This window comes from Salmo salar, chromosome ssa10 (assembly GCF_905237065.1).
Source record: "Salmo salar chromosome ssa10, Ssal_v3.1, whole genome shotgun sequence".
NCBI classification, from domain to species: Eukaryota; Metazoa; Chordata; class Actinopteri; order Salmoniformes; family Salmonidae; genus Salmo; species Salmo salar.
Window position 1 is genome coordinate 36,032,594 of NC_059451.1, and position 27,486 is coordinate 36,060,079.

At 43.4% G+C, this 27,486-nt stretch overlaps 1 protein-coding gene across 3 annotated transcripts in view; it reads right to left on the minus strand.

The window, feature by feature from the left end:
* Positions 1–720: 720 nt before the first annotated feature.
* The window catches only part of LOC106560309 (transforming growth factor beta receptor type 3), a 162,609-nt gene continuing 135,843 nt past the window's right edge, over positions 721–27,486 (minus strand). For all 3 annotated transcript variants that reach the window (XM_045687705.1, XM_045687706.1, XM_045687704.1), the window contains exons 11-17: positions 24,430–24,591; positions 23,050–23,253; positions 20,862–21,155; positions 13,676–13,805; positions 9,501–9,551; positions 9,160–9,267; positions 721–1,074 (exon numbers count right to left, since the gene is read on the minus strand). In XM_045687705.1, coding sequence (XP_045543661.1) covers positions 953–1,074; positions 9,160–9,267; positions 9,501–9,551; positions 13,676–13,805; positions 20,862–21,155; positions 23,050–23,253; positions 24,430–24,591 — 1,071 coding nt within the window. In that variant the 3' untranslated portion in view covers positions 721–952. The remainder of the gene's footprint in view (positions 1,075–9,159; positions 9,268–9,500; positions 9,552–13,675; positions 13,806–20,861; positions 21,156–23,049; positions 23,254–24,429; positions 24,592–27,486) is intronic.

Sequence of the window (27,486 nt, forward strand, 5' to 3'; positions counted from 1 at the left end):
GACTTGGTCTTTTACCAAATAGGGCTATCTTCTGTACCTTGTCACAACACAACTGATTGGCTCAAATGCATTAAGAAGGAAAGAAATTCCACAAATTAACTTTTAACAAGGCACACCTGTTAATTGAAGCTGGTTGAGAGAATGCTAAAAACTGCCATCAAGACAAAACTGCAAAACAGCCATCAAGGTAAAGAGTGGCTACTTTGAAGAATCTCAAATATAAAATAAATTTTTATTTGTTTAACACTTTTTTGGTTACTGCATGATTCCATGTGTGTTATTTCATAGTTTTGATGTCTTCACTAGTATTCTACAATGTAGAAAATAGTAAAAATAAAGAAAAACCCTTGAATGAGTAGGTGTGTCCGAACTTTTGACTGGTCTGTCCCTCATTTTACGGTCAACCCTGGTACGGTCAATCCTGTTACTTTATTTGGCATTTACTAGTCCTTTTTTTAAATTGAACCTATAGAGATTAGAAAATGTGTGTTTTATGATGTTGAACATGTGCTCTTTATGACAGAATGTTAAAATGAGGTGAAATCAACGTTTTTTTGGAGCAAGTTACACTTCTCAAAAGGCACCGAATTGGTGGAACAACCCTAGTACTGTTTCACTCTCAGACCAGTCCTTGTAGTACAGCAGTTCTGTCACACAGATTAACTTGTGTTGAAATAAATTGAATTAACCAGGGACATTAACGGGTGTTATTGTTTTTTAGTATCTTTCAAAATCCTTTTTTTATCCTTTTATTTTTATTTTCTTCTTTAATAAATCATCCTTCTTCTTTGTTTTCACAAAGCATCCCAAAATAATTCCTTTCATCCAGAGGGGAAACAAGTGTCAACAAACCCAGTTCCCTGTGACCCGTGTAGCCCTTCCTGTAGCCCTGCAGGGGGGTAGGGGGCTCCCCGCCGGGCTCCTTTCCAATGGCCTTGGCCTGACCTCTGGGCTATGCTGTACTGCTGCTTGAACAGGGTGTGCTTTGTGTGCTGCCAATACTGTGGGCCACACTGCTGTTCTCTGAGGGTGGGGGTTGGGGCTTCAGGGGCTGCTGTCGCCCAGCTGTATCACCTGGATAGGGAGGTGAGGGGGAGAGGGAGGGAAGTGAGAGAGAAGGAGAGGGGTGTGGGAGAAAGGGGGAGGGAGAGAGAAAGACAGACAGAGAGAGGGGGAGAGACACGCAGGAGGGGGTGAGAAGAAAAAATACAGAAGTGAGTGAGGGAGAGGGAGAGAGCGAGGGAGGGGAGAGAATGAAAAAGACAGAGAGATAAGGTTTGATGAAATACATCACAATAATATGATTTTAGATACGCTGTTTTGTACCACTGCCTTTTATTCAAGGTATCTTATTATCTAGAGGCCAATGGCTCAATCTGGTAACAGACTGATGTATAAATGAAAATCATCAGTTCTCCAAGTGCTGCTGCTTGTCCCATGTGGTGACCGCCACTTCACTGCCATTTGTTAAGTGAACGTAACAGTCGCACAAGGACTCAACTCCTTTGAGTCAGCCAATCAAAACACCTCATCAAGCACAGTGTCTAAAATGGAAAGACCTGAACTGAGGCTTCTCAATCCAACTCTCCACTTCCTGTTATCTGCAAGCAATTCGCATAGCTTTAGCAGAATAAAAATGAGACAGAGGCCTTTTGCTTGGACCTCAAACCACTGACTTGTTTATTGTTCTGTGTTTAAATGAGCATTCCAGTTTGTAGATTCCTGGGCTCCAAAGCTGGAGACAGAAAGTTAGGGGGCAAATAAAAATGCTTCAATTTGTTTGGAAAGCTTGTCTGACTGAGAACTGAAGGCATCTGAAAAAATCCCTGTGTTTGTTTTACATATCTGGCACACTGTGCTTCTGGTATTAAAATGCACTCCATATGTTGTTTGTTTGCAATCTGAGCTCCTGCATAGCTGAGTGAGGACCATAGAGGAATATACATAGAGAGAGACTGGAAAAATGGAGTCTGTGATTGTTTCCCAAATTGCACCGTATTTCCTATATACTGCACTACTTTTGACCAGAGCCCTACAGGCTTTGGTGAAAAGTCGTACACTATATAGGGAATACGGTGCCATTTGGGACGCAGTCGGTGCCTACCATATTGATCTCTGTTGGTTTCTGGAGTGGTTCTGTGTTTGGGTATTACTGTCATTTACTTTTGTGTGTGTGTTGCGCGGCTCTGGGCCCACAGCCCTTCTGGTTCCCTCTTTCAGGCCCCTCGTCTCTCTCTCTGCTCTAATGTTTGCCAGAGCAGCGCTGTCAAAGAGCTCAAGCTAAACACAGTCCATATACTCACAGAACACTGCATGGGTTGTCAAACACAAAAGGCCTCGGCTCACTTTAACTCTCCTTTCTGTCCATTCTCTATCTCTAAAAAAACTTCAATAACAAAGTCAGTTTACCTCCTGGTAGGAATCTAAGGGGCGAAATCCTAAATTTAATTTAGTCATGCATTGAAATCTATGGGAGACCAAGTGAAAATTTGACGTAAATAGAAGTTAGAATTCGCCCCTAAAAGCATACTTGGCTTTCCACCATACTGTCAGCGAGTTTGACCAAACAAATCTATAAATCTCATGATAGATCCGGCCGACCAGATAGGTAGGTCCGGAAAACCAGCCAGATAGGTACTGTAGGTCAGGCCTGCCAGATAGCTAGGTCTGGCCGGCCAGACACAAATGGGCTATATAATTTAATTTAATGTTGTTGTAAACCATCTGGCCTGAATGAGAAACTTTGCGTATGGTGACATCACGTGTCATTGAAGTGAAGCAACAGTCTATTCACCCTGTTCCGGCGCCCGGGTAACTCCCACTCCTTGTCTCCAGTGGCAATCCCCTTTAACCCCTGGTGTGAGCTATCACAATGCAGGCAGCGAGATCACAGCCAATCTTCCATAACAGCATCCTTCCTCCAAAGCTGTGTCCCAAAATAGCACCCTATTCCATATTTAGTGCACTACTTTTCACCAGGGCCCATAGAGCTCTGGTCAAAAGTAGTGCACTATATAGGGAATAGCGTGCCATTCTGGACGTACACCACATTCCTAATGTGGCATATAGTAAAATAGATGGATACTAGGGATAGTATTTATCACGTCCTGTATACACAGGATACATTACTGGACTGAAGACATAGCTTTAATAAATAACTTCCTGATATCTGTTTCCGGTTACATTAAAATATCTCTTATTTGTATTAAATAAATGTCACTTCCCTGTGGCTGCAAACACACGGTAATGATAAAGAATACTTCAGAGTACTCTACCGGTTTTAATTGTGACCTTCTATACCAGTCATGGGGAATATCAAAGCATGAGCTAGCTGTCCTATCTGCAGAGCCTGATAGGGGAAACCATATTGCACACTTGTACCTGATTAAAATGTGTACTCATGCCTAGTCTGTTGAAAGGTTCAGTTTTGAGCCATCAGGTGGATGCTTCAGCCATCTTGGAGTTTCTTTTTAGGATTTGGCCAAGACCACACAGACCAAGGAGAAAACTTTATGGGCTTGTTTTGTGAGTGGGTGAGTGTAGATGAGTGTGGGGTGAGTATGGTTTTGGCTTTTAATGTGAACAAACCTCTAACATTGTCCTTCGCCTCCTGAGGGAATAAGTGAGGGTACATGTTTCATCATTCACTGTTTTAAAATTATTCAGTTGTGGATATTTTAAGTTGTTTTTGAGAAAATATAAATTCTTGGGGTATTCTTGCCTATGTTTCCATGTAGGGATATGTTGGTGTTACAAGTCAATAGTTTCCAAGACTACATCAGAATAGAATAGGGATGCGTCCCAAATAGTACCCTATTCCCTATCCAAGACTACATCAGAATATAATAGGGATGCATCCCAAATAGTACCCAATTCCCTATATAGTGCACTGCTTTTGACCAGAGCCCTATGGGCCTCATTTTTAATTTTATTTTTAATTTAACATTTATTTAACTAGGCAAGTCAGTTAAGACAAATTCTTATTTACAATGATGGCCTACACCGGCCAAACCCAGACGACGCTGGGCGCCGCACTATGGGACTCCCAATCACGGCCGGATGTGATGCAGCCTGGTATCAAACCAGGGAGTGCAGTGAATCCTCTTGTACTGAGATGCAGTGCCTTAGACCACTGCGCCACCAGGGAGCCCTCATCAAAAGTAGTGCACTATATAGGGAATAGGGAGCTATTTGGGACACAAGCCTAAGCCTCTCGGCCTATTATGCTCCAACAGAGGAACCACTAGCTATAACATCAATATTAGAACCACATTCCTGCAGTGTTTTTTATCACAACTTCTAAAAGGGCTTAACTCTCCTAATCTTTTCATAACTACATTCTTTACACCTGTTTCCCTAAAGAAGTTCAACTCTTGACCTCAACAATATTTTGGGCCATAGGGGAATACAAAGGCTTGTGTTTATAATGGCGGGTCTCTCTAGGAAACTCATAAAAGTCTTATGAAGGACGTTTTAAAGGGGTGCCAGTATAAACAGAGGGATAAAGATAAAAGTAAAAAATTATGTATTTGGACTGGTTAACTGAAATGCACATTAGTGGAGTTTGCTGCACTTTTCTGAGATTTCCGCATTTTAGTGAGGTTGAAATTTGCCGCCCTACTGCTTCTAAGTTATAAGTGACACACATTTTAGTAATGACATTACCTAGATTAGATCAACTTTATTAGAACCCCCTTATGCTGTAAATGAAAGGTTTCACAGTGTTTCACTGAGATCACATCAGATCGATGAAGAGGGGGGCCAACAGTGTAGTAAGCAGATAAGACAGCCAGTGGCCAAACAGGCAGAACACAGACATGCCTTTGGTGCTATCTGTGCTGTGGTCCTCTACACCTTAGGGCAATGATCACACTTAGAACACCCTGATCTTGTTTATAAAGGATTTCATGGTTTTCTCTGAGGACACATGAAGGATCGATGACAGGGGGTCAACTCAACAGCATAGCAGCCAGGCAGAACACAGACAGGCCTGTTCTGTTCTACAGTATGTGCTGTTAGAGGTCCTCTCCAGACCTCAGTGACCTCCACGCTTCCTCCCAAAGGTCAGGGGTCACCAGCCTGGGGATGCTGGTGTGGAAAGTCTTGACTTAGCATCTAATGGACAGATTGTGTCTCTCTTCCTGTGAGCCAAACGGCGAGTACCCCACAAAATGGACAGGGAGAATTCCAGCCAGCCCACTCTCTATGTCCGAGCTGAGGCCATTGTGTCTGAGAATAAAACAACCCGCAGGACACGAGACCCATTCAAAGGCAGGAAAGAGAAGAGCCGCTTAAGCTGACAAACAGGATATATTTACAGTAGAGGGGTCAATATGTTATTGCCAGGGGTGTAGCCAGGGTCTGAGTTTTAGTCGGGTTGGGGGATCCAATAAATGTAAAGAAAGTTAAAGCTCATTTACTGCATTTCTATAACATTTTAAAACTCTAAAATGCTATTTGGATAACAGAATAAACAAGCAAAATTGCCTTAGCCATTACCACATTGGTTGCTGTAGGTTCATTCACCTCAGTTGATCTACTAAAACATAGCCTATTAGCTATACAATTAGCCGCTACACATTAACTCCCATTAACCTGTTAGGGCTAGGGGGCAGTATTGACACAGCCGGATAAAAAAACGTACCCGATTTAATCTGGTTACTACTCCTGCCCAGTAACTAGAATATGCATATAATTATTGGCTTTGGATAGAAAACACCCTAAAGTTTCTAAAACTGTTTGAATGGTGTCTGTGAGTATAACAGAACTCATAAGGCAGGCCAAAACCTGAGAAGATTTCATGCAGGAAGTGGCCTGTCTGAGAAGTAGTGTTTCATCTTGGCTCTTTTTATTGAAAACTGAGGATCTGTGCAATAACGTGACACTTCCTACGGTTTCCATAGGCTCTCAGAGCCCGGGAAAAAGCTGAACGATATCGAGGCAGGCTCTGGCTGAAACACTTTATCGCTTTTGGCAAGTGGCCACTCAGAGTACTATGGGCTTAGGCGCGTGCCCGCGTCGACCGAATGCTTTCTTTTCCTTTGTCTGTTTACCTAAACGCAGATCCCCGGTCGGAATATTATCGCTTTTTTATCAGAAAAATGGCATAAAAATTGATTTTAAACAGCGGTTGACATGCTTCGAAGTACGGTAATGGAATATTTAGATTTTTTTTGTCACGAATTGCGCCATGCTCGCCACCCTTATTTACCCTTTAGGATAGTGTCTTGAACGCACGAACAAAACGCCGCTGTTTGGATATAACGATGGATTATTTTGGACCAAACCAACATTTGTTATTGAAGTAGAAGTCCTGGGAGTGCATTCTGATGAAGACAACAAAGGTAATAACATTTTTCTTATAGTAAATCTGACTTTGATGAGTGCTAAACTTGCTGGGTGTCTAAATAGCTAGCCCTGTGATGCCGGGCTATCTACTGAGAATATTGCAAAATGTGCTTTCACCGAAAAGCTATTTTAAAATCGGACATATCGAGTGCATAGAGGAGTTCTGTATCTATAATTCTTAAAATAATTGTTATGCTTTTTGTGAACGTTTATCGTGAGTAATTTAGTAAATTCACCGGCAGTGTTCGGTGGGAATGCTAGTCACATGCTAGTCACATGCTAATGTAAAAAGCTGGTTTTTGATATAAATATGAACTTGATTGAACAAAACATGCATGAATTGTATAACATAATGTCCTAGGTTTGTCATCTGATGAAGATCATCAAAGGTTAGTGCTACATTTAGCTGTGGTTTGGGTTTATGTGACATTATATGCTAGCTTGAAAAATGGGTGTCTGATTATTTCTGGCTGGGTACTCTGCTGACATAATCTAATGTTTTGCTTTCGTTGTAAAGCCTTTTTGAAATCGGACAGTGTGGTTAGATTAACGAGAGTCTTACTTTTAAAATGGTGTAAAATAGTCATATTTTTGAAAAATTGAAGTAATAGCATTTCTAAGGTATTTGAATAACGCGCCACAGGATTCAACTGGCTGTTGAGTAGGTGGGACGCAAGCACCTAGCCCATAGAGGTTAACTGAGCACCGCAATTAAAAACTATAATTTAATCTGTACAGAGGGATCTGTTACCAGAAAAAGTATGTTATTAACAAAAGTTAAACAACTACGTAAGCCTTACAGAACTTTTTTGGTGATTGCAGTTTTACAGCTAATTTCCTGCAATTATACACATTTTGACATGCAGTACCAGTCAAAGGTTTGGACACACCTACTCATTCAAGGGATTTTCTTTATTCTTTACTATTTTCTACATTGTAGAAAAATAGTGAAGACATCAAAACTGAGAAATAACACATATGGAATCATGTTGTAACCAAAAAAGTGTTAAACAAATCAAAATATATTTTATATTTGATATTCTTCAAAGTAGCCACCCTTTTCATTGATGACAGCTTTGCACACTCTTGTCATTCTCTCAACCAGCTTCATGAGGTAGTCTCCTGGAATGCATTTCAATTAACAGGTGTGCCTTGTTAAGTTAATTTGCGCAATTTATTTCCTTCTTAATGCGTTTGAGCCAATCAGTTGTGTTGTGACAAGGTAAGGGTGGTATACAGAAGATAGCCCTATTTGATAAAAGACCAAGTCCATATTATGGCAAGAACAGCTCAAATAAGCAAAGAGAAACGACAGTCCATCAAAGGCAGAATTCCTCTGTCCAGTGTCTGTGTTCTTTTGCCCATCTTAATCTTTTATTTTTATTGGCCAGTCTAAGATATGGCTTTTTCTTTGCAACTCTGCCTAGAAGGCCAGCATCCCGGAGTCGCCTCTTCACTGTTGATGTTGAGACTGGTGTTTTGCGGGTACTATTTAATGAAGCTGCCAGTTGAGGACTTGTGAGGCATCTGTTTCTCAAACTAGACACTAATGTACTTGTCCTCTTGCTCAGTTGTGCACTGCGGCCTCCCACTCCTCTTTCTATTCTGGTTAGAGCCAGTTTGCGCTGTTCTGTGAAGGGAGTAGTACACAGCGTTGTACGAGATCTTCCGTTTCTTGGCAATTTCTCGCATGGAATAGCCTTCATTTCTCAGAACAAAAATAGACGGATGAGTTTCAGTAAAAATTAGTTTTTCTGGACATTTTGTAATCAAACCAACAAATGCTGATGCTCCAGATACTCAACTAGTCTAAAGAAGGCCAGTTTTATTGCTTCTTTAATCAGAACAGTTTCCAGCTGTGCTAACATAATTGCAAAAGGGTTTTCTAATGATCAATTAGCCTTTTAAAATGATAAACTTGGATTAGCTAACATAACGTGCCATTGGAACACAGGAGTGATGGTTGCTGATAATTGGTCTCTGAACACCTATGTAGATATTCCATAAAAAAAATTGTCCGTTTCCAGCTACAATAGTCATTTACAACATTAACAATGTCTACACTGTATTTCTGATCAATTTGATGTTATTTTAATGGACAAAAAATGTGCCCTTTCTTTCAAAAACAAGGACATTTCTAAGTGACCCCAATCTATTTGAAAAAAATGCAGAGGATATGACCTCGTTGTCCTCAAATGTAGCTACGGCCCTGGTTATTGTCAACTCGCCTCTATCAGCGATAAGATGTTTTCTGATTATAAAACAGCATTCTGGCACTGTGTAGTTAAGACATTCTTTAGAAGCACTTATCAGTCCAGAGAGGTCACCATCAAGATGAAACCTTCAGTCTAACATGAGGCCCAACAGGTAGGACCTCATGCAGCAGCAGGTAAAGGGACAGTACCCAGATGTTTAAGTTCCAATGAGCGTCTACGTTCCAAACAAGCATAGCACTAATGAATGTTCCAATGTCCATACTATCATACCACTTGGAATGAAGCAATGCATTGAGCATACATTCTAAGTAGTATACAAGTGGGGATGTAACTGTATGAGACTTCCTGTGTCTCAGGTAAAGGGACAGGTCAGAGAGATTTAACTGTATGAGACGTTCCTGTGTCTCAGGTAAAGGGACAGGTCAGAGAGATGTACCTGTATGAGACGTTCCTGTGTCTCAGGTAAAGGGACAGGTCAGAGAGATTTAACTGTATGAGACGTTCCTGTGTCTCAGGTAAAGGGACAGGTCAGAGAGATGTACCTGTATGAGACTTTCCTGTGTCTCAGGTAAAGGGACAGGTCAGAGAGATGTACCTGTATGAGAGTAGATGAACCACAGGGCTCCGGTCAACAGGGCACCGATCACAAATGCAGCGAAGGCGATCCCAACCACGGTTGGAGTGTCCAACACATACAAGATGGCTGAGAGAGAGAACAAGGTAGATTGTTATTCAATGACTTGACAACATGACAACACCTTGGTTTGAACGTGAGGTAGCGACAGCATGTATTTTTCTCTGGTCGTGACAGCATGAAAACAAGTTATAAGTAAATGACATAACTCAATCTGGACAACAAGTATTATGTCAAAGTGGCCTAAGATCCTGAGATATAAAACCATTGGTTAAGAATTTCCTAGTCAATGACTGACTTACTTTCCCCTAGGGGGTCAGCAGGGTCTTGTGATGCCATGAGGGTGGGATGAACTGAAACATAAAACACAGACTGGTGTTAACATAGAACAACAACTGAACAACATTACATTTGTAGATGCATGAAAACACCATATCACAACTATGTGTTGAAGCGTCAAGAACACTTGCTGTGACGTAAAATGACAGCACTTCTAAATCAAATCTGAGCAACCCAATGACCCTAACTACCGTGGGATAACCAGGTCTTGACAATGGTCCCCTATGTGCCCTGGGCAAAAGTAGTGCACTACAAAGGGAACAGAGTGCAGAGATGAACTTGTTGACTCCTAACATTTCTGCTTATTCCTTAATTTGAGGTCATCTGGACAGCTTTAAAAAAACAAACAAATTACTTCTAAACAAACCATACAATGGTGCTTGTTGTGTAGAGGCGAACTCAAGAGCAGGTTTGTTCCGGGTCCAAGCTATTCCGGGAAAGAACACCTTTGGGTTTTCATTCCATCATGACGGACAATGATAGAACCATCAGAGGATAGTTGGATTTCACATGGGACCCCCCTCCCTTCATCCCTCCCTCCCCTCCAAACCACTCAGTGACTTTCCTGCTCCATCTCTCAATCCTTCTCCTCCATTCCCCCTTCATCCCACCCTCCTGTCATCCCTCCTACTGCTCCACCTCTCCAGTCTTATCTGTTCCTTTGGCTCGTTATGAAGAAAATGCAAAGCTGACCCGTCAACAATCAGAGACGCCCAACGAGTTCCAGGTCAGAGGAGAGGATAGAGGAGCCGAAGACAAGTTGAGGCCAACAATCAGAGACGCTCAACGAGTTCCAGGTCAGAGGAGAGGATAGAGGAGCCGAAGACAAGTTGAGGCCAACAAAACTAGCACACCGTGGAAATTTGTTTTGCAGTACAGTTGTAGTTGTACAGTACAGTTGTATGAAAAGACTGTAGCAGAAGATCTTTCCAAGCCTGGTCAAACTTTGATTGGGAAGTTCCACCTCTGGGTTGCAGTTGGGGTTTTTGGCCGTCTGAGGTATGGTCACAGCTCTGAGGTTCTGTGTAAGGGTCCCTGCCCTGTTCCCATCTAGCCTCGCCTGCCCATGTGTTCTAACAAAGATGGTTGAGTCAGCTATCCCTGGGTCTTCCCCCCAGACCAACTTTCCTACTAGCACATCTGCAAATAGTATGAAAGAGACCCTAAGGTTCAACCATTCTCCATGTAAGAAGCAAAGCTTTGTTCTTCATACTTATTCAGATTTCACAAAGATCTCAGCTGTGCTACGTGTGTGAGAGGAAGGGAGAGAGAAAGAGAGAGAGAGAGAGAGAGAAAGCGAGAGAGTGGGAGAGAAAGAGAGAGAAAGAGGAAACTAAAGGAAAGGCAACGTTCTCATCTCCGTATGCTCTAGACACAGTCGACCCGGAACCGATAGCACCTCAATAGAGTCAACGTCATTTGTTTGCCCAGTGTTTGCTGTTCACATAATAGAACAGAAGAACAGTCCTTTAGTGGCATGGTGCCTTGTTTCTCTTAACATCTGACCCTTGGCCTCTAATTCAAATCCCCAAAGTGTGTAGAAATGACTAATGGAGTCCATGTGAGATCCTTGACATTTGAGGCCTGTACTCAGATAAACCATATGCCAGTTGACTTGGTTGCACAATTTACAGGCAGTCAGTCAGATAACAGGAATTCAGTCAGAAAATGTTATGTGTTGTATAATTACTGTACTGTAAACAAGTCCACTTCAAAAGAAAAGCATAGGGAGATATGCAACAGGGGATTCAAAATGGCAGTGCTCTGACGAAGTTGGTTGTTGACTGAAAGCTTAGCACATTACAACTCGCATCTGAAGCTTAGCACTGAACCTGCATCTGATTCAAGTGTGCAGAGACTTCTTTTGATAGCTCAACGTTCTTACCAGTACTCAACATTACTACTGTCCCTTCTGTTAGCTTTCCTTACAGTTCACAGTTCAGTAAAAAGGGTGACAATTTATTTATGCTGTGAGGCAGTAAATCTAACTTTGATGGCTGAGCTTGAGGCTGTTATGTTTTTCCGTGCAACAAACTGCCTACAAACGTCCCTCTTTGATTTGGAGATCAAGCTGAACTCAGTGGATACTGTCCAGTACAGGACTCAGGTTGCTTGAAAATACTGCTTGTTGTCTTTGCCATCTCAGCATAAGAGATGCCTTTGTATTAAAAGCATGGTATCTGAGCCCAGCTGTATTTTTTTCATTAGGCTTTATGTGCTTACTTAATATCCCTTTGCCACGGGAAACAAATCCACAGCCCTGCTTGGCATAAGTACTGGTATTGGCAGGAACACAACACACCACTGCCAAGGTTGGCTTGGTTACAGTAGGCTAGGTTTGGCATATACTGCATACTCAGAGCCCACGTGGGTGATGACTCCATCCTTATGGGTCTCTGATCACCAATAGCTAAAAGCAGCTGAGGTTGTTGAGGTTCTTTATTTCCAAACATCATCAATGAAAGACATATCCCTTGATTACAACATCTCAGTCTGAGCCGCAGAGGAGTGGTGCTCACTGTCAAATCAAGTGGCACCCTATTCCCTTAGGGCTCTGGTCAAAAGTAGTGCACTATATAGGGAATAGGGTGCCAATTCTGATGCAGCCTGAGTCTGTACCCAATGTTTAGGCCCTGCAGTGGCATGGTGCTCCTTTGTCAACATAGGCCAAATCAAGTGTAGTAAACACTCCTCAGGTTCCCACTACTGTTTGCCATGCTTCATTTACTCTGGGCACAATGCCAGCCCTTAGTGATTAATACAGTATGATTAGACATGAAAGACAAGTACTGCATCCTAAATTGCAGCCAATTCCCTTTATAGTGCACTACTTTTACCATGGCCCATAGGGAATATGGTGCCATTTGGGACGCACATTGTGGGTCAATAGGGGTTTACTCATCACACCCACCGACAACAGTCCACTTGTTGATGTAATCACCCCATAGGGGGATGCTGATTGGAATGTGAAAACAGTCCCATCTAGATCATAATGAGTATAATGAGATGTAGGACACCCTCGGGCCTCTGTGGTCCTGGGGCCACTCCAGTCTGCCCCACCCTCTCTCTGATCACACACTCATACACGCACACACACACGCACACAATCCCAGCCCTCTGAGCCCCAGAGAAGAGAACAACTGACTGACTGACTGACTGACTGACTGACTGACTGACTGACTGACTGACTGACTGACTGACTGACTGACTGACTGACTGACTGACTGACTGAATAAGTGATTTTCTAATGCAGCGATGAGGGGGCCTCAAGCTCTGGATATTCTCCCAAACCTAGCGAGAAGACCACTTCTCCCTCCTTTCTTTACCGGGAAGGGGAGGCCACAGAGGAGGTTCTAAGTGAAAACAACTAGAGCTCTCTGCTGGATGGATGTGGATGACTCGTCTTTTTCCACTCCTTTCGCACAGTACTGCTTTGTAGAACTGTGATAGAACATGGCTGGGGCCTCATCTGGGGCCTCAGCGCTAGCAGCAAGCCACCCATAACCCAGCTATGCTCGACTGCTCCAATCAACCTCTCTCTCACACACACACACACACACACACACACACACACACACACACACACACACACACACACACACACACACACACACACACACACACACACACACACACACACACACACACACGCTAATAAACTCCAGATGCAGGGAGGCAGGGGGGCGGAGGATGCGCTCTGCAATGTGTCTCCTCTCCTTCTGCAGAACTGAGGTTGATTTTTCCTGGGACGTCCTTTCTGCCACCCAGACTGTTCTCTGATTTACTCTCTCTGTCTTCCTGTCCTTCTTCAATGACCTCAAAACAGTTCTGGCTCTTTACATGTGTCTTAGTTAAGCAGGCTGCGCATACAGTATGTCTCAGTTAGACTAGTCTCTCTCCACAGACATTCATATAAATGTTAGCTAGACTTCCAGTACGTCTTGCGAGACTACAGTAAGATTAGACTGTCTCTGATGTATAGGGAGGGAGGGAAGAAGGGAAGGAGGGAAAGATGGAATGAGTACTTTGCAGTAGTTCTAACATGCCATCCTCCTCATATATTTTGGATAAGCTGGTTCATCATAGAGATTATATTGGTTATGAGGACTGTACAGTAGGTTAGCGTTAGTCCACTCACCAGGTTCCTCCTCCTCTGTGTCATGTTCATCCACCACCACTAGGGTCTTGGTAGAAGTCCTGGTGTTCATCATCATGGCTAGGATGATCTCTCCGTTGACAGACGTACAAGCCTCGTCCGGTTGGATACACTGCACGGAGAGAAACACAATCACAATGAGACCACTGAGAGATCAAAGATAATTCAGCCTTGGTATTCATACACCATGTGAAAATATTTCATACAGTATATTACTTTTATTAATGTTTTATGAATTTCATTAATTTCATATGTTACATAACACATGGAGTTTCCTATTAAAATAAACCATTTTTCGTATGATTTGCTTATCAGCCATGAGACTGTTACATGCTTTTCATTCATATGACAAAAGCAGTTTATAAGACCAATCAATAATCAAATCTCTACACATTTACCCAAGACAAAGCATGCCTTTTGATCTTTGACCACACGTATCATTTTCCAAGAAATCATACCTAGTCAAAACTCATGTTCCTTCCCTTGATCCCTATCCTAACCATAATGTAAATAATCAGCTGCATCGCTGCTCTGGCGTGAGTCAGCTTGGAGCCCCAGCCTGCCTCTGACAGGACATTTTCATGTAAAATACCCTCTGAGACCCAAATAGAGGGAGGCTGGGTGAGCACTGAGCAGAAAGAACTGCTTGGAAAAGGTTATGAAAGTGGAATGACTTAGCAGAGATGGAGGGAGAGTGAGAGAGAGAATGAGAGAAAAAGAGAGGAGTGAAAAAAGGAGAGAGATAGAGAGAGAGAAAGCGTGCACGTGTAACGCCCTGGCCATAGAGAGGGGTTTTTGTTCTTTATTTTGGTTAGGCCAGGGTGTTACATTGGGTGGGCGTTCTATGTTCCTTTTTCTATGTTTTTGTAGTTCTTTGTTTTGGGCCGTGTGTGGCTCCCAATCAGGCACAGCTGAAGTTCGTTGTTGCTGATTGGGAATTACTGGACGAAGGTGGACCATGGGCTCAAACTGGGGATTATTGATGCCCGCAGTGGGAGATCGAGGCAGCGATAGCTGAGAGGCGCTGGTATGAAGAAAGGGAGCGCAGCAGACACGAGAGGAAGCCCCCCCAAAAAATTTGGAGGGGGCACACGGGGAGATTGGCGGAGTCAGGCGGTAGACCTGAGCCAACTCCCCGTGCTTACCGGAAGCAGCGTGGTACTGGTAAGACACCGTGTTATGCTGTGGAGCGCACGGTGTCCCCAGTGCGCGTTCAAAGCCCGGTGCGCTACATACCAGCCCCCCGCAAGTGCCATGCGAGGGCAGGCATCGAGCCAGGACGGGTTGTGCCAGCTCAGCGCGTCTGGTCTCCAGTGCGCCTTTTCGGGCCAGGGTATCCTGCACCGGCTCTGCGCACTGTGTCTCCAGGGCGCTGGGAGGGTCCAGTTCGCCCAATGCCTGCTCTCCGCCCGTGCCGGGCCAAAGTGGGCATTCAGCCTGGAGTGTGGGTAAAGAGCGTCCGTACCAGAACTCCAGTGCTCCCCCACAGCCCGGTTTATCCTGTGCCACCTCCTCGGACCAGGTCTCCAGTGGATCTCTCCAGCCTGGTCCGTCCTGTGCCACCTCCCAGGACTAGGCCTCCAGTGGTTCTCCCCATCCTGGTTAAGCCTGTGCCTCCTCCTCGGACCAGGCCTCCAGTGGGTCTCCCCATCCTGGTCCGTCCTGTGCCACCTCCCAGGACTAGGCCTCCAGTGGGTTTCCCCATCCTGGTTAAGCCTGTGCCTCCTCCTCGGACCAGGCCTCCAGTGGGTCTCCCCATCCTGGTCCGTCCTGTGCCGCCTCCTAGGACTAGGCCTCCAGTGAGTCTCGCCAGTCCAGAGCCGCCAGAGCTGCCCGCCAGTCCGGAGCCGCCAGAGCCGCCCGCCAGTCCGGAGCTGCCAGAGCCACCCGCCACTCAGGTGCCGTCAGAGCCGCCCGCCAGTCAGGAGCCGCCAGAGCCGCCCGCCAGTCAGGAGCCGCCAGAGCCGCCCGCCAGTCAGGAGCCGCCAGAGCCGCCCGCCAGTCAGGAGCCGCCAGAGCCGCCCGCAAGTCAGGAGCCGCCAGAGCCGCCCGCCTGTCCGGAGCCGCCAGAGCCGCCCGCCTGTCCGGAGCCGCCCGCCTGTCCGGTGAGTCCTGTGCCTGCGCCTAGGGCCAGGTCTCTTACATATCTCCTCAGCCTGGTGAATCCTGGGTCAGTGCCGCCGGAGGGACTCCCGCCAGCCAGGCGCAGCCAGGGACGCCCGCCAGCCGGGCGCAGCCATCGCCGCCAGCCGGGCGCAGTCATCGCTGCCAGCCAGCCGGGCGCAGCCATCGCCGCCCGCCAGCCGGGCGCAGCCATCGCCGACCCGCCAGCCGGGCGCAGCCATCGCCGACCCGCCAGCCGGGCGCAGCCATCGCCGACCCGCCAGCCGGGCGCAGAAATCGCCGCCCACCAGCCGGGCGCAGCCATCGCCACCCGCCAGCCGGGCGCAGTCATCGCCGCCAGCCAGCCGGGCGCAGCCATCGCCTCCCGCCAGCCGGGCGCAGCCATCGCCGCCAGCCAGCCGGGCGCAGCCACCGGGCGCAGCCATATAAAGACATAATATTTATTATTTTGGAACTTTTGTGAGTGTAATGTTTACTGTACATTTTTATTGTTTATTTCACTTTTGTTTATTGTCTATTGCACTTGCTTTGGCAATGTTAACATATGTTTACCATGCCAATAAAGCCCCTTAAATTGAAGCAAATTGAATTGAGACAGGACTAAATGCAAGAGAGAATGCGTGAGAGAGAGGGAGAGAGAGAGAGAGAGATAGCGAGAAAGAGAGAGAGAGAAAGAGAGAGGGGGACTAAAGGCGAGAGAGAGAGAGAGAGAGAGAGAGAGAGAGGGCTTCTGGTATGGTGAGGAGAGGGGAAAGTGAAAATGACACTTGAGTTGTTGGCTTGTTTTGGTTCTACAGATGGTTACTTAAGAAACCTGAAGTAGATGTATGCTACCTGCTCTGGTTCAGAATGGATTGAGACTGACAGACGGTGCAGCAGGCCTAGCTCGTGCCAAGTCTGCAAACTGGAGCACAGACCTTCTGAATGGCTAAACTGCCCAGTCACACTGTAAACACTACCTAACTTACGCCGAGTGCTCTTCAAACTACCATGAAATGTATGAATCATTGCATAGACCACAGATTCAGGTCATGCCAGTTAAGTCTGGGTTACTGCATGTAGGGCTTTGAAAGAGGTAGATGCTACAGTATATACCACTGGCAATGCAGGAATTTGGGCAGTGGCACAGCCAGGCTCTGGACTACCCATGCCCCGTGAAAGACCAGGGTTCAATCCCTGGGCCAACATCTACAACTCTTCATACTGCACCTCTTATTTGTCCACCCACCCCTATTCAACATTATCTATCCCAATAAATAATACCGAGTGAGTGAGATAGAGGTCATTCGTCAATGGCTTATGCTCCTTGCAGTTTACTCCGAGTGGATATTTACATCATTCCCACAAACTGGGGAAAACAAAAATGTTTTCCCATTGACCCCAATTGTAAAAGAGCCAACTTCATCATTGATGTTTTGTTATGTAGAAAAAACAAAACATGCTGAAAAGCTGCTGTGTTGTTCAATGTACATGTAACCAAATCAAAAATCACAACCTACAATTTGCAATTGTCCCACGTAGCGAAATAGAACCTGTGAGAAGTGCTCTGTGGCTTCAGGCTATTCAGCATGGGAGAGGGAAATGTGGGGACCTGGTGTTCAAGCAGGCTACACCTAGCTACAGTGCCTTCAGAAAGTATTCATAGCCCTTGACTTGTTCCACATTTTTTTGTGTTACAGCCTGAATTTAAAATTGATTAAATTGAGATATTTTACTAATTCATAAAAAATGTAAAGCTGAAATGTCTTGAGTCATTAAGTCTTCAACCCCTTTGTTATGGCAAGCCTAAATAAGTTCAGGAGTAAAAATGTGCTTAACAAGTCACATAATAAGTTGCACTCACTCTGTGTGCAATAATAGTGTTTAACATGATTAGGAAAGACCAGACAGGGTTTTCCAGTGCCTCGCAAAGAAGGACACCTATTTGTAGATGGGTAAAAAATAAAAAATAAAGCAGACATTGAATATCCCTTTGAGCATGGTGAAGTTATTAATTGTAGTTTGGATGGTACACCCAGTCACTACAAAGATACAGGTGTCCTTCTTAACTCAGTTGTTGGAGAGGAAGGAAACTGCTCAGGGATTTCACCATGAGGCCAATGGTGACTTTAAAACAGTTACAGAGTTGAATTGCTGTGATAGGAGAAAACTGAGGATGGATCAACATCATTGTAGTTTATCCACAATACTAACCTAAATGACAGAGTGAAATGAAGGAAGCCTGAACAGAATACAATTATTCCAAAACATCCCGTTTGCAATAAGGCACTGAAGTAAAACTGAAAAAAAAGCAAAAATAATTGCTTTATGGACATACTCATGATTCATATCCCAAAGTAAAGAAATTATCTCACTACAATACATTACAATAGAAAATTAGCAAAAATAGATAAGATCTTGCTATCATGGAAAGGAAAATACTTGTCTATTTGTTGAAAAATCACCCTGATGAACTCTTTAGTCATATTCCAGTTTACCTATTTGCTTATGGTCTAGCCTACACCTAGCAACCAGTTTTTCAAATTATATAAGCAAAAAATATTCCATTTTATTTGGAACGGCAAGCCAGACAAAATGATTAAATATTAAAGAATTAGACCTCTCACTAAAGGCTCCAGTCATACAAAAGTTATACTTAAATCAAAACTGGTTCCTATAGTAGGTTAGTAAGAATGTCTCATCCCATGTTCAAGAATGGCCTTTTTCTGTTTATTCAGATTATAACCTCTCACTTTAATGTCTGCATATCTTACATTACTCATATCTCATGTATATACTGTATTGAGATCCAATCACTGGACACTTTAATAAATGGATCACTAGTCACTTTAAACAATGCCACTTTAAATAATGACTCTTTATTCATGTTTACATATCTTACATTACTCATATCACATGTATATACTGTATTTTATACCATCTACTGCACCTTGCCTATGCCACTCGGCCATCGCTCATCCATATACTTATATGTACACATTCTCATTCACCCCTTTAGATTTGTGTGTATTACGTAGTTGTTGGGGAATTGTTAGATTACTTGTTAGATTTGTGTGTATTAGGTAGTGGTTGGGAATTGTTAGATTACTTGTTAGATATTACTGCACTGTTGGAACTAGAAGCACAAGCATTTTGCTACACTCGCATTAACATCTGCTAACCATGTGTATGTGACCAATACAAATTTGATTTGATTTGATTTATAGATTGCAAAATAGTTAGGAAGAGATTTTTGATGTACCGATTCCATGGCACATGGTTTATGAACAGATACGCAAAATGAAGCCAAATTGAAAACTTAGAATTTTTCTATCTAAATTATTATATAAAATTCTTGCAACCAACAGAATTTTATATATATGGGGGATACAACCATCCCAGCTCTGCATATTTGGCTGCGAAGAGACAGAATCATTAGATCATTTGTTTTGGTACTGTCCATATGTAGCTTGTTTTTGGTCACAGGTCCAGGAATGGCTGAAGAATTGCAACATTTACCTGAAGCTAACTGTGCAAATAACACTGCTGGGTGATTTAAAAAGTCATAGTCAATTGATCAATAATATTATAATACTTTTATTTAAAAAAATATTTCATTTACAATCTGTAGAAACTATGAGAATAGAAAGGTTCAGAACTTTTGTGAAGCATCACAGCACAGTTGAAAATGGATGGTGTTAAAAGATAGATGGGAAGGGTTGAATGGAGCTGAAGAGTGCAACTAAAAACAACAAGATAACTAATGGAAAATATACTGTGTCCGTAAAATGTATATAGGTTCAGAACTTTTGTGAAACAGCACAGTTTCCCAAAATTGCATACAAAGTCTTTTGTTTGGGGCAAATCCAACACAAGACATCACTAAGTACCACTCCTCATATTGTCAAGCATGGTGGTCGCTGCTTCATGTTATGGGTAAGCTTGTAATTGGCAAGGACTATGGAGTTTAAAAATAAAATAAAATAAATGATTTTAGCTTAGAACATGCAAAAATCCTAGAGGAAAACCTGGTTCAGTCTGCTTTTCAACAGATGCTGGGAGGAAAATGCACCTTTCAGCAGGACAATAACCTAAAACATAAAGCCAAATATACACTGGAGTTGCTTACCAAGACAGCATTGAATGTTCCTGAGTGGCCTAGTTACAGTTAAATCGGCTTGAACATTTAGGACCTTGAACATGGCTGTTTAGCAATGAACAACAACCAACTTGACAGAGCTTGAAGAATTTTTTAAAGAATAATGTGCAAATATTATATAACCCAGGTGTGCAAAGCTCTTAGAGACTTACCCAGAAAGACTCACAGCTGTAATTGCTGCCAAAGGTGATTGTAACATGCATTGTCTCTGGGGTCTGAATACAAAAATGTAATATTTCTGTATTTAATTTTCAATAAATGTGCAAAAATCTCTAAAAACACTTTGTCATTATAGGGCATTGTGTGTAGATGGGTGAGAAACAATATATATTTAATACATTTTGAATTCAGGCTGTAAGACAACCAAATGTGGAATAAGAAAAGGGGTATGAATACTTTCTGAAGGCACTGTATGTGTGTGGAAAACATTTAATCACAAGTAAGACATTTAACGTGTTTAGTCTGTTTGTAATTCCACTCACTACTTGTAGCTGTATAATCTGTTTGTTTGTGTTGTTGGTCTTGGCTAGCTTTAATGTTCCAGTCAGTAGCTAGCTAGCACTCACTCGCTAGCTAGCACTCACACCGGCTCCTAGCACTGTCATGAAAAGGGGCACGTATTACGTTTTTCTAAGTAGTGAGAACGCTCGGGAGCAGGCAATGTTGAAAAGCAATCTTTAGATGTTGTACTTTTCTTAAATGTAGTTTTGTAATTGACTAAAACATGTAGACAACAAGAAATGTGCGTTCTGTAAGCCAATAGGGTAACCAAAGTAACCACAGGTTGTTTTCCTCATAAGTCGGCGGGGCCGTGACGCTCTAGCTAATACAGACTGGGACTATCGGAGCCAAGGATGTCAAGTAACTCAAGAAATAACACAAATATGGAAAAAAACGAAAACATACCATCGCCAGTCCCTGGTTATTGTGGGGTCTCTTAGAGCAAACGGACATTTCACAGTGCAGGAAGAGCAACGATTCATTGACGTGTGAGTTGAAGGTGAAGCTGAACCTCTTCCTGTCGGTCTGGGAGTGGGAGATAGGTAGGTGTCTCTGACTGTAGTATTTGACGGTGTCGTCCGTAGGGCAGATATTCTCGATCAGGGTATAGTCTGACGCGATGTTGGGGTTTGAGTTGGCAGAGATGAAGCAGGTCTGGATCATGAAGCCAAGATATGGGTCGAATTTGAAGGCTCCAATCTGACGGGAGAAATACATTAAAAAAGAAAATCAAGATCAAAGATTTTGGTGTTAAACAAAACATTGTGTTAAACATTGTGTCATTTTTCACAAAAACAATCAAGTCATGTGCCAAAATATTGTCCAGTTTATAATGTGTAAGCAAGGTGTGGAGGTTATATGATTGATACAGCCTCTAAAGATGTCAGATGATTCTATTTACGAATCCTCTCATCGATGTCATCGAATTGACAAACTATCTGTTTCGCTCTGCAAAGTTGTGTGAGGAACACCATCTTGGCAAATGTCTGTACACTCTCTGTCAGTCCAGGAGCTGACTATTTACTTTAACACAGAGAACAAGCTAAAGGAACACTATCAGAGTGCTATCAGGTCCAAGAATCACAAATCCTGTGGATTTCGGTCCCTTCAAACGTTTTAAGAGGATCTTTCCTTCGGCAGACCACAAGGCATTTCCCTGAGTTATGGGATACATCCCAAATGGCACCCTATTCCCCATATAGTGCACTACTTTCGACCAGAAACCTATGGACCCTGGAATAGGGTGCCATTTGGGACGCAACATGACTTATTATCCCCCTGCTGCTTTCTCTCTCCTTTTTCTCTGAAAAATCTACATGTGTTTTACTGTTTTCTGGCTGTGCCATCGACATGCCAAGGTTGTCAAAAAGCTTGCCCAGTCAAAAGCACACATGTACGCACGCAGGCACGGACACACAAACACGCACACAGGCATGCACACACACGCACGCACGCACACTGCGTTCAAAGGACAGCTCATGGTTGGCAGCGACTAGTGAAAACCCAGTGAGCACTGTACATGCAGGCTGTGACCTGACCTATGAGTAACACAAGTTATGACACACTTGTTGCACAACAGCAGTTTCCTATACAGCTTAGTTTGGGCTGTAGCCTCAGGGGCTAGGGCAGGGCATGGCAGATCTCAGCCCAGTGTGAGAGGTGTGGAGGTGGGACAGAAAGGGCTAGAAAGGGGCTAAGGACTAGATCCCATGGCCCCACACACAGAGCTCTTTGTGACTTGTTGCTGCTGGCTCTCTGAGGCCACACTGTCAGAGCAGCCGTCCTCCTCAAATACCTCCATAAATCAACACTTCAAGAGCCTCACTATGTGGATCTACATTATACATTATAGTCATTTAGCAGACGCTCTTATCCAGAGCGACTTACAGTAGTGAATGCATACATTTCATCCAATTTCATACATTTTTTTTTTTTTTTTTTTTTTTCTGTGCTGGCCCCCCGTGGGAATCGAACCCACAACCCTGGCGTTGCAAACACCATGCTCTACCAACTGAGCTACAGGGAAGGGAAGGATCTCAAACTTATCTTACACAACCTCCCGATAGGACCTTTTTAGTAATTACTTTTCAATGCTATTAGCAAGGTACATCCTGGACTTTCCAAACAGAATAAATAGAAGATACGGTCTCTGGGGAGAATTCTAAATGCCATACAGTAGTGTATGTGCCAGGACACTTAAGACAGAGATGATGGCTGGGAGGGGTAGTTAACAGCAGAAAGACGATATGTTAACTTTATATCCTACCGACCCAGACCAAATATCAACGTACCCTGTGGAAGCTAAAACACTAACAGATGAAAGTGGACCAGACCAGTGTACACACAGAACAGTCCTCACTGTTGTTTTGACAGGCCTCATATTAAGAGAAACAGAGACACAGACATATGCACACACACACAGACAATCCTGGCTCTTGTGAAATCGCTCCAACTCACATGTCCTAACATCTGGATAGTAGCCTACTAATTATATTCATCTGAGCGAATCACACACAGACTAAAAATATAACAGACACAATGTATTACTTAAATATATTTAGTACAGTTTATAGTATTTCACTGCTTCGTTTACCTCTACGAAGACCTGTTTATTTTTGGAGACGGCATGGAAGGCCTGGGTAGACGGATAACGGAAGAGATGGGTGTTGTACAGCTCCATGTTGAACATGACGTCGGCGCTGAGCGGTTCCTTTGCTGCTGGGGAAATACGGGGGAACGATCCTGATGATCCTGATCCTCCTAGAGTGTCCTGGTTCTTCCTGTAGGTGCAGTTGAACTGGAGAGAGGCGGGAGAGAGGAGAGAAAGCCAGTCAAAACAGCTGAACTGGAAGGAGAAGGAGAGAAGAGCCAATCCAAACAGTTGAACTGGGGGAGGGGTGAAGAGCCAATCTAAACAGCTGAATTGGAGGGGTGAAGAAGAGAAGAGCTAATCACAACATAATCATGGTTCTAACATACCCTGGCCCTCACCCTGGTCCTCACCCTGACCCTCACCACCCCCCTGGCCCTTACCCTGGCCCTCACATTACCTGTCCCTCTCCCTCGCCCTGGCCCTCACACTACCTGGCCTTCACAGCCAGGAGCGTGTCAAGTGTTTCATCACAGCAATATCACTGAGGGACACAGAGATACAGGCAGGAGGAAACAAAGATGAGAGAGGAAGAGTGTGCATGGGTAAAGAGTATGGCTATAGAGACACAGAGAGAGAAAGGAAAGAGACTTTGTAGATGAAAGGGAAAGCGTGATGGCAGATTTCCCAAAACGTTCAGGTCAGAAGAAGTTCAAGACATAAAGATAATGTGGGGAGTAGACAGTGAGAGTTGGAATCTTCCATCCTCCTAAGAAGCCAGATGAGTCTTTACTAGCACTGAGGGACTCTGGGAGATGGAGTTTCAACCATCTGGACAGGATTCAGGCGGAGGTACTATGTAATTTATTGATGATCAGTGGTCTGGTCTTGACTCCCAAAACTCTCAACCCGAGGCAGGCCCTGTCATGCAATGCTACTCTCTTAATTCCTTTTTCATTTAGGGTTCATTAACCAGGGTAAACTCCCTTGACTTTGAAAACCAACCTCTTGTTCGAGGGGGACCAAATGTATGAAAAACAAACAAATGGAGAGTCATGTAGCTACAGGACTGGCTCTAGCCATTTGGGGGCCCTACGTGAGATCTGGTTGGTGCCCCCCCACGTCCCGGGAAAACATATTAGTGCTCCCACCCCCTTTCACGGCTGAGAGAAAAATTTGAGTTTTAAAATTAATTTCCTGCAATACTACCCATTTTGCCATTGGGTGGAGAGACATCTTTGCAGTTTTATAGAAGTCGGGAAAAAAAACAAGCGACCGCTTATGCCTGTAGCTGGCCCTGTGTAGCTAGATGTCTAACCAGAATGGAGGACCTGTGTTCATATAGAATCTATATTATCTTATATTATATTATAGATGTCTTACCAGAATGGAGGACCTGTGATCAGGCCCCGTGGTCTGCTCCAGGAAAGCAGCCCTCTCCAGCGCCTCTGTCTCCCCAGGGAAAGTCACGTCTCCGGACTCTAGATCATCGTAATCCAGGGAAACACCACTCCCATCCTTAGGCTCATCGTGACTTATCAGGATCTGGATGTCAACCACAGGGGAGTTGAACACATCAGTGAACACAGTTCAGATACAGTATGCATCCCAAATGGCACCCCAGTTATTCCCTTTATAAAGTACAAACTTTTGACCAAAGCCCTATGGGTCCTGTTCTAAAGTAGTGTACTATATAGCTAGGGTGCCATTTGGGACACACACACATTGAACAGGTTCAGCTTGACTTTTTAGAATCTGTACGTCAGCCACACAGGGGAGTTGATCATTGAATCATTGAACATAGTTCAGATATACTCACAAGGTAAACAGCACATGTTCCCAGCTATTGGCGCCAAATCATGTTTTATGGGTGCATCTCAAATGTCACCCTACTACCTATATAGTGCACTACTTTTGTCAGGGCTTTGGTAAAAAACAGCGCACTATATAGGGAATAGGGTGCCTTTGGAGACACACACCAGGACACTTTACCAGTGATTGGAGCCAAACTATTTTTTAAAAATGGTCTGCGTGTGAATGGTGTTGTTTCATTCAGGGGCTCAGGACTAGTGTTGCAAAGCTACCGGTAATTTAGGTAATTAACAGAAAATCTATGGCAATCTATCGTAACTTTGGTAATGTATATTTGAATAACTTAAAAACATTTATAATAATATAGAATATTCATTTTTTATATCTGTGTCCATATTGTTCATGAGTTTCTAGTACATGGTTCAAGAGAAAATAGCCTAATTAATGAAAAAAAACATGGCATTATTTTCAAATAACTACTAACTATTGACTTTTTCATAACTGCCACCAGTTTGATGGCAAAACACTGAAACAAATACATATTGACATAATAACATAAATACACGTTTAAAAAAAATACATATATAGGATATTTCATGCTGAAACCCTCATATTAAACACCAATTGTAAGGGGTGCGTACTGGCGGCAGAGAAGTCAGACGCAGGAGAGCAGAAACTGTGTTTCCAAACAGCGCAGTTTAATAATAAAAAAACCCACTAGAAAACAGAACAATCAAATAATGGGTACATAACCCGACGCACACCAGGACAGATGTGCACAAGCACTTACAACAAACAATCACCGACAAGGACATGAGGGGGAACAGAGGGTTAAATACACAACATGTAATGAATGGGATTGGAACCAGGTGTGATGGAGACAAGACAAAACCAAAGGAAAATGAAAAGAGGATCAGGGATGGCTAGAAGGTCTGTGACTTCGACCGCCGAACGCCGTCCGAACAAGGAGAGGGACCAACTTCGGTGGAAGTCGTGATACCAATGGTATCACTAATTTGATGGTGAATAATGTTTTGGTGAATGGGGAATAATAGTTTTTTTTAAATCATCTTATTCAATCATTTCATAAGTTTTACACGTGATAAGGCGACACAGAGGCCCAGAGATTATTACAGAACCGTACCCAAAAGGGCCACTAGATGTCTTGTGATAGATTACATAAAATCCTTCAAAGATACCAAAATTCTGGTAGTTTACTGGTAAACTTCTAAAGTTTCCAGTAATATACCCTCCCTTTGCAACCCTACTCAGGACACCAGTGATGCGGCTCTGGTCTGAATCTAGCTGCCAAAACATTCTGCAACAGATGAGCTTACATTCAAAACGCGGGAACGTCCAGAGATTTCAACAGTCCAGAGCTGAAAGCTCTATCAGGTAAAACCCTGTAAAGCATATATTTCATTTTCTCCACAGGAAAGAAACACTGGAAGCCCACTCTGTGTACTTCAGATGTTTACAGGGTCAGAGGTGAGTTAGGGCTAGAGGACAAGGACTAAATTAGGTCAATTATTGCCATTGACATTTAGTTTATTCCTACTGGTGCTTATTTCACACGTGTTGACCCGCCAGTGTAGTCTCTAGTCTAAGAATGCATCCCAAATGGCACCCTTATTCCCTATATATTGCACTACTTTTGACCAAGGCTCTAATGCACTATATAGTAGTAGGCTTGGGCGGTATACAGTATATACCATATACCGGGGGAAATTTTGAAATAGCCACAGGATGTTTATTTATTTATTTTACTTTTTTTTATAAATTAGAATATTTGTAGCTACTTTTTAAGTAAATTCCTGCAGTCAACTTGTGCAATACGTTAGGAGATAAAGAAGATTCCGTTCTTCATTTTACCTGCCACATCATTTTTCATTATGAAGCTTACTGGTAGTCCCCAGTCACGTGGTGTTTGTTTACAAGCACACAACAACGAGAGGCCAGAACCTTGTGTCACTAACTGTTGTGCAGTACGCATCCGATGATCTAGTTTCAGTATGGAATTCACAACTAAATGTTTGCCAGCAAGATATTTTATAACTATTACGGTAACTGTCTAAAATGTGCTAAATGCTCTGTGGTTGTGCATTTGGTTGGCTAATTTAGTAGCTAGTTAGCTATCTAGCTACGTGGTTAGCGTCTTCAAAAATCAAGATTCGCTTTGTAACAGCTGAGAATCCCCTACTGGATCAAGAGCCTTGCTGTCTAATGTGTGCTTTGTGCAGCAAACTGTGAGTAGCATTTCTTAGTTACTTGTAAAAATGTATGAGCTGGGATGTCTGTCCTGCAAATAGTTTAGGTCAGAGACTGTATAAAATGTTTGCAATGCACTTGTTAACATTTAGTTAGCACTCTCTATTGGTTAGCATTGCTAACCTTTGGATTACAGCGGCTCAGTGGGGTTTGAAAATAGCTCCCCTTGTGTTCAATGCTGGTATGACCAAATATCCCGGGATGGCACAAGGTCGGTATGAAGGTATGACAATCTGGATACCGCCCAAGCCTAATAAATGAAAATGCTTATTCGTAGGATGGAACAAACAAGGACCATACAAGGACATGGGGCTTTGATGTATTGCGAAACAGCTAAATGAAGAATATTTTATTTTGACC